The 8,229-nt window shown below is 41.6% G+C and overlaps 1 protein-coding gene across 1 annotated transcript in view; it reads left to right on the forward strand.

Annotated features, from left to right (window-relative positions):
• The first annotated feature begins 3,606 nt into the window (after nucleotides 1-3,606).
• Nucleotides 3,607-8,229, forward strand: part of mpped1 (metallophosphoesterase domain containing 1) — a 65,662-nt gene continuing 61,039 nt past the window's right edge. Inside the window, exons 1-2 of the mRNA XM_037980594.1 lie at nucleotides 3,607-4,020; nucleotides 6,158-6,339. Of these exons, the coding sequence (XP_037836522.1) occupies nucleotides 3,842-4,020; nucleotides 6,158-6,339 (361 nt within the window). The 5' untranslated portion in view covers nucleotides 3,607-3,841. The remainder of the gene's footprint in view (nucleotides 4,021-6,157; nucleotides 6,340-8,229) is intronic.

Here is an 8,229-nt window from a genome sequence, read left to right on the forward strand (position 1 = left end):
GAGTCTATATAGGAGCTTCCAGGATACGGATCAGTTCGGTAAATTACTTGTATCCCTAGATCAAACAGTAACCGCTCTCTTATCCCTTGTTTTGGCATCCGCTCAAGTTCCAGTTCCACCACCCCCTACCTTTCCGGGAGATTCCCTTCACTCCTCCACAAGCTTTTGATGATGAGTCAGACGGTTTTGTTTTACAGTGTACCTCGTTTAACCAGGCTCCATGTAGTTCCATGGTTGGCACATTAAAGGGAAGGGCATTACAATGGTCAGTAGCGTATTTACTTTCAAACCCACTTAAAAGCTTATTTTTGGATACATTTTTAAGTGACTTTCGTGAACAAGACGCTGCTGATAAATGACTTAACTTAATTCAACCCGAGAGACTCACGACAAAGAGAAGCCGCCATTAAATGGTTTTATTTGACATGAATGACATGAGATTGTCGGCGCTCGGACCCCGGCGGAAGACGCGAGCGCCGGCAATAGCAATGCATTTTAGAGGCGTCTTCCTCCGGGCCGGACGCTGGTGGTGGAGGTCGAAGAGGGGAAGGAAGCTCGAGGGAGCTGGGGAACTGGGGGTGGAGGATGAGGTCCTTTTAAACGAAGGCTCGCTCGCTGATTGGATAAGCTGGAGGCGTGGTCGGACGCTGATAGGCTGGAGTGGAGGTGCTCGACGCAGCGATTAGATGCAGGTGGGGCTGAAGCAGGTCTTCCACTTTATGGGGTGGAAGGAGCGAACATTAAAGCTGATCTAGGGGAAAATCGGTTCTCACCGTTCCAAACTCGGCCGTTATGCGCATTGTTTTGGTCCTGGTGATCATCAGAATCCAAATCTGAAGCATTTTCATCTGAACCTGAGCCGTCGGTTCAGTTGTGTATCCGTCACTCCCGCAACGTCTTCCGGCATTTCGCCGTGTTAAAAAAAAAGGCTTCTTCTTCTTCCATTTGCACCAGTATACAACTGGACAGTAGCGGCGTTCTTCGCCGGCACGGCACACTCAAAAACAGCAAAAACACTCTTCAAATTTGTTCAGCAATTATTAATTTTTTCTTGAAATATCTGACAACCCAGAACGCCCTTCCCACTAAACTTTAGACCAACTTAAGAGCGATTCCTGCTCTTCTCAGCACATGGTTATTTCAACCTTTACTCATGCTGGCCTAATTAATAGAGCACAAGGCATAAGAAGGTGTTCTGTTAAAAAATATTAATAAAAACACCCCGACTGGAAAAGAACTGTTGGTAAACAACTTGGCATGTTAATACCAGACGGTTGGGTTGGTTATGGTACTTCTTTTAATTTGCCCATTTTAATTAGACTTCAGATATTCAAAAATCACTACTAGTTTGAATACCTCTGGGTATAAGAAAAACAACAACAACTAAAAAAACAAGGCTATCATAAAAACACTTTCGTCACCAAGACAGTCCTTTGTCCATTTTTAACCCAATGGGCTTAAAATTGACTTATAATAATACTTTTTAAAGACCATGTGAGAAACTGCATGTGAAGTGACAAAAATACAACTTTAAAGGTGGCAGAAGCATAAAATTTAATTGATTTTTTCTTTTTCTTTTCAACGTAGAAAACTAATGAAGGAAGAATACAGAAAACCAATGAAACAGGACCGTAAAAAATGTCTCGAAACAACTCGAGTAAACACGAGGAAATCAACGCTGTTGTTCAAATGCAATTTGTCGGACAACAAAGAAGACACTAGAGTGACAAGTCAATGGAAAACAGGTGGTAAAACTAACAATGACAGGCAGAAAAACACAGGTGCACAGGAAGAAAACATTAAAAAAATTATAATTAATGAACAAAATACCCCAACAATACCGACCAATCATTAATGAAGTCTGTGTAGTCAAATGGGACAAATAAAAATGTTGTCATTATGTCTTTTGTTGTCAAGATGGTGGCAAATAAGTAAAATTACAGCTTGGATGATGATGAATGTAATACTGTGAACAAGGCAAAAAGGTTGTTTTTATTCTTCAAACCTTTTTTTTTAAGCTTTTTTAAAATCCCTTCCCCAAAACATGTTGGCAAAGACAAACAGCCAGAATTTTAAAAATAAACCTAAGATTGAGCCCTAAATTGCTAAACCACAAATGTTACAATTTATATTTCATTCTCTATGAAAAGAACAGACTCCAGGCTGTTAAATATTGATTAATTTTTGGTGCAAAAGTTGCCTTATTTTTTATTTCCCTCTCGCAGGATGAGTCGATGTTTCGCACACCTCGCTAAAACACTAAAATTAAAAATTAAAAGTTTTTTTCCCCTCCTGAAACACAATTTTAACCGTGTAAAATTAAACTACCGACGGTATTCTCTCCGAGCAAACACACACACCGATGTTTTTCTCTCCTGCCGAACAGCACCAAGGAACGTGTACACTACAACCGTAAAGTATTCACCCCCCATAATAAGTTTGTTGTTGTGTTGCTTTAATACAAGAGTCTGCAACCTGCAACTAGCAGTTTTCTTATTCAGAAAGTTGCAGTTTATGTGGAAAATGTAGTTTCTGCAGCGGAGTTGTCAGCAGGTTATACACACAGATATAAAGCTACTATGTACACAGCCTTCCATCATTTTAGCACCAAAATAAACTGGACTTTTTGCTAAAATGTGTATAAAATGAAACAATCAGTTCTGCTCTTGAGCTAATAGATTGTTAATCTGTTCCTTGCTTTGTTTAGGAAACCTTCTGACATACAGTTTGCTACGATTGCTCTCCATGTCCGCCACACGATCATCAGCTCTCAATGAAATGCGTCGATTCCCTCTAAATAAGACAAACGGATCCATTTTTAAACTAGTAGATTCTGAAGTGCTAACTGAAAAAGTTCTTCTTCTTGTTAATTTTAATGGCGGTTGGCAAGAAACTGAAGGTGTACAAACAACAATTAGGCTAAGACAGTCAAAATATGAGCTAAGATAAACTAAACTAAACCAAATGTACAGGAAGGCTAAATAAGCTAACATAAACTGAAACATGACAATGCTAAGCTAAGGGTACAACATGACTAACAGTACAAGGCCCGCTAACAGCCAACATAATAATTACTAAGATAAATAAGCTAACATAAACTGCTAAACTAAAGGTACCAAGAGACTAACTAACAGTAGCAAGGCCCGCTAACAGCCAACAGAATAGTCTCTTATTAAGTTAGTAGAAGTCTGCCTCTGTCAATGAGACAATCTTTGGTAAACCGTGACAATGGAGATGTGTGGAGTTTAGATGAAGTTTAGTAAATATCCACACCTGCGAAGAGGTGTCTGATTGACCCATCCATGTAACCTATTTTCTTCAGTTTAGCAACAGCAATTATAGTTTAATGAATGTATTGCAGTGTTTGGAGAATACAACGTGACAAGATAATACAAGTCCAATTGTGCCTTATTTTCTGAATGTTTTCCAGAACAGTCGTAAGAACGAGGAAGTAATGTACAGGATATTCTCTCTAAGTTTGTGATAGTAAATTTATTAATCTGTGGATGTAAATTTATAGGTTTAGGTATATAAAAATTTATTTAAAAAGAAAACGTTCTGTGTTAAGCAATGAAGGGCACAAACTGCACATGTAAGATCTTATTTTGTGTGTTCCCTTCAGGTGTGGAGAAACTTTAGAGAAGAAGAGGACAAGAAAGGATGAGATGTTCTCTCCTCAGGTCACGGTGACTGTGAGCTCAGCAAGCGCATCAGCCTTTTAGAAGTCCTCCCATCAGCCACTTCTTCAAAAACAACCTCCCCGAGCTGTGCCGAACAGAGAGCAGCAACAACCGGCGGGCCTTACTCGTCCCCCCGACGCTCTGCCTCAGCCACAACAGCCATGGCTTTCACCTTGTCGGAAATCATGGCAGCTCGGCGGCAGCAGTCCCAAGCCCAGTCTCACGCTCAGAGAGGCGGCAGGACAGCCGTGGAGGTGGATGAGTACAGCACCAACCCCACCCAGGCCTTCACCTTCTACAACATCAACCAGGGACGCTTCCAACCGCCTCACGTCCACATGTGAGTAGGATGGAGGATGGATTCCCTTTCAAACCAAATGTGCATTTTGGATTTTTTGCAGTTAGGTTAAAGCACAAAGGCTTGCATCCACACAGAAACAGTGTTTTAGAAGGCCTTTTTTTTTTTTTTTTTCGAAACCAGGTTCTTGAGCGAGAAAATACGTAAACATCATTGTTATGTTTTAGTGTGGACAGCCTAAACACAACCATTACTGCCTAATCTAAAGCCCCAATAATGATGCAGACACCAATTACTGAACTACAGCAAAACCACTGTGTGCATGGTTCGTTCTTTGGTTTTTTAGTTACAAAATAAAATTGCAATAAAAAATTACTGCCACCTGCTGGTGACTGAAAAAGTTATGTGCTGGGAGTTCAGGTCTTCATTTCCTGTTCCGCCATAAGGTCCCGTTGAATTCACAACAAAATAAAAGCTCATCTTTGGTTTAACGATTGCAGTTAAAAAAACCCAAACCAAAACGTACCCCTTTTTTATTTTTGCAATTGCCGTTTTTCTAATTTCATTTTGAAAACAAAAAAACAAACAAAAAAACATGCTTGTTTTGTTTTTGCAATTTTATTTTCAAACGAAAAAAAAACAAAAAAACGAACCGTACACGGATTATTAAATCTCAGCTACTACCATATTCAACCTCAGCACAATATCTGTAAAACTGACTGAGTTGGAGCTATATTTATATTTGCTGAAGTGAATTAGTCGGAAAAAGGTGGAATTGTCCCTTTGGGTCGGGAGTGAGTACCTGTTTCAGTCAGCGCGGTTCAAGTATCTGGGAGTCTTGTTGACAAGTGATGGTAAGAAGGTAAGACTTTTCATAACCATTGGGGAGAACACACAAAATGTGTGGGAAAAGCCATACCGGGGGTGAAATACCCCAGGAAACACAACCCCCAATAATTTTAGCCTTTATGTGATCAGTAAACAACTGATATAATCTAAGCACAAGTTTCTTTTGGTCTTCATAATTCTCCCTCCTAGTACTCGTGCATGGCATGTAGTTATATTACACACCAGATAATACATAATATTTATCCACCAATGAAAATCTTAAATTAAAACAAAAAACAAAACAACTCGACTTTGATTCTCTATTTGAAGCTGTTTCTCTTCACATGTGGGGAACTTTTTCAATTTAAAGCTTGGAGAGTGTGGAGTTCCAAGCTTTCAACCACGAGATGCCCTGTTTAAGCAGCTAAATTCACATGCAGGTTAATGTCACTCCCCTCCCACCTGAGGGTCATTAGGGTCTTTGTTTGCCTGGCTAAATAAGACACATGTTTTGGTCACGTGCATAAAGGTGTGACTTAAAGGGAAAATGATTAGATATCAGCCTTAATGCTCCATTTTCTCTGTTTAAAGTTTCCCATTTGACATAAATGGCTTCCTTCATCCCCCTCTCAAACCTCCTGTCTTCTCTGTCTGAAATGTGAATATTTTGGCCGCCAAACGAGTCCCCTTTAACTCTAATTTCTAGGTGCACAGATAACAAATATAGCATTTCATACAGTTTAAAGCTTGGAACTCCACACTCTTGAGTCCAGTTGCTTTACTTTCAACACAGTGCAATGTAAAAAATTCTATATTTTTCAAAGTTTTAGGATCTTATTACTTTGTTCGTCAGTCACATACGTCTTGAATGCATACAATTCAAATCTGACTTCTCCCTTGCTCCTTTTGTGTTGGGATCGCAGAACGAAGGAGGAAGGGTTGTGTGTAATCCTTACCTGTATGAACGCTCACTAAAGTGGGCCATGGTTATTCACCAGCTCCTGCCTTTCCCCTGGAGAACCCTGCACACTCGCTGGAAATCCCACAGGACTTAAGAGTTTTTCGATATCTGTGTTTTCTTTTTTCTATTTCTGCACATTTCTTTCGCTGCATTTCTCAGTGATGTGCTTTTGTTGTGGCCTCTCGTTCCCACTTCTACCTCCGTCTCTTGTTTTTCTCTGCAGCCTTTGTCTGTGGGGATGGATACTAATTTAAACTTTTTACTGTCAGCCTCCTGCTGCAGAGACTTTGCATACAACACCGAGACGTCTTCGGTATTGTTTGAGTTTAAGCCCTTTTGCCTTCCGCTCTTACCTTAATTTCTCTTTTTTTGCTCTCTTCCTCGCGTTAGGGTGGACCCGATGCCTCATGACACTCCCAAGCCGCCCGGCTACACGCGCTTCGTGTGCATTTCGGACACGCACTCGCGCACCGACGCCATCCAGATGCCGTACGGCGACGTGTTCATCCATGCGGGAGACTTCACAGAACTGGGACTTCCCTCTGAGGTCAAGAAGTTCAACGACTGGTTGGGTCAGTAAAGCTCTCTTTCTGTCTCCACAGTGGGTCCGAAAGTTGAGTTTGTCTTCCTTAATTTTTCAACACAATGCTAACTAAAACAACCCTTGCAATCCGAGACCTTCATTTAACACAAAAAGGGTTCATAAAGTCACTTTTGCTCATACCTGAGACGATACACAAACCTAAAACTTTAAAAGGAGAATTCTGATCCTTTTGAAGTGGTGCTTCTTAGAGTACTGTAATAGTTAGCTGAAAGATCTCAGAAAATGATGTGGATGAGAAATTAAGCTGTATTTGTTGCAGGAAAGATGAGCTAACAGCATATCAGAGCAAAGTGGAACTCTGCCATCTTAATACGTAGATGCGATCGCCAATCCAAGTGATCGGACCCTACTTTTCCACGAATGGGTCGTCAAAAAGGACTCCTATTAGAATGGGTTTTAATTCCATTTTTGTCAAGAATAAGTAGATTGTATTTCCAAGAAATATGGCCAACTTTGGGATATTTGTTGCCCGGGCGGATGCGGCACCTGTGTTTTTTGATGAAATCTTTGTGGGCAAATGTGAAGCATTAGCGCACATTTTGGCTTCGGTCGCTGCTCCTGCACGCTCCCGGCATTCTGATGTTAACAGGAAGTGACGTCACGCGTCTTCTTCCTGAGTTATTTGGGCTTATTTTGTATTCCATGCTACACAAACCCACAAAGAAGAGACTAGACCGCAGAAACGGTGGTGAATCACTTCAGAAACAATAAATATTGGGTTAAAGTTGCGGGAAAGTTGCAGTGTTTTTGGCAGAGTTGCAAAAAGTTGCAATTTTGCGGGCTTTGCTTGATTTTGCGTTAATAGTTGCGATCGCAAAATCCTGGAGGGTCTGAATAATCGTTTTTGGAGTAATTCGTTTGCTGAGGAAAAAGTACAGGAACATTGTTGCTGCCACCATAAACACAAACCTTCCTGGGCCTCATTCAGTTCAGGCTTGTGGGCTTTTGTGTGTTTTTCTCCCATTCTTCGAGAGAATGCAGAAAGTCTGGAAACCAGGGGAGGATGAGATTGGGGAAACTTCTCGTCCTTCCCCTCTGTTTAATCACTTGTACATATGAGAGCTGCTGGGAGTCCAAGTTGCAAATCCACCAGGCCTGTGCTCCAGCAGTGACTGATGCAATGGAAGAAGCGGGAAGGAGAAGATGAAGTGAGCCAAACACACCTGCTGCCACCTCTGAAGTGCTCTATTATCTCCTCCTCCCCTGCAACTCTACCAGCTTCCTCTTTCTCTCCCTCGCTGCTCATATAAATATTTATAATGTGGCTAGTTTCTTTTATTCTCTCCTGTTCCTTGTCTCTCCCCCTCACACACACAAATCTCTACACCAGCTTATTATCACCAATAATGCTGTTTTTCCCATATATGTGTTTGGGTGTCATGTATCTGTAATCAATACATGTATATCTACAACTGATTGACTTTTGAAGTCAACATGTTTCGATGAGACCAGGATGAAAACCGAGGTTCAACTATCCGACGGACACTCCTTTCCACAATTTCTAGACAGAATTTCTAGGCGCAGCCAAGGTGTCGAGGGGATCCGTTTTGGTGGCCTTAGGATTACGTCTCTGCGTTTTGCAGACGATGTGGTCCTATTGGCTTCATCAGACCGTGATCTACAGCTCTCGCTGGAGTGGTTCGCAGCCGGGATGAGGATCAGTGCCTCCAAATCTGAGGCCATGGTCTTCAGCCGGCAAAGGGTAGAGTGCCTTCTCCGGGTCGGGGAAGATGGAGGAGTTTAAGTATCTCGGGGTCTTGTTCACGAATGAGGGAAAAATGGAGCGGGAGATCGACAGGCGGATTGGTGCAGCGTCTGCAGTGAAGCGGGCGCTGTACCGGTCTGTCGTGGTGAAGAG

This window comes from Kryptolebias marmoratus, linkage group LG1 (assembly GCF_001649575.2).
Source record: "Kryptolebias marmoratus isolate JLee-2015 linkage group LG1, ASM164957v2, whole genome shotgun sequence".
Taxonomy (NCBI): Eukaryota; Metazoa; Chordata; class Actinopteri; order Cyprinodontiformes; family Rivulidae; genus Kryptolebias; species Kryptolebias marmoratus.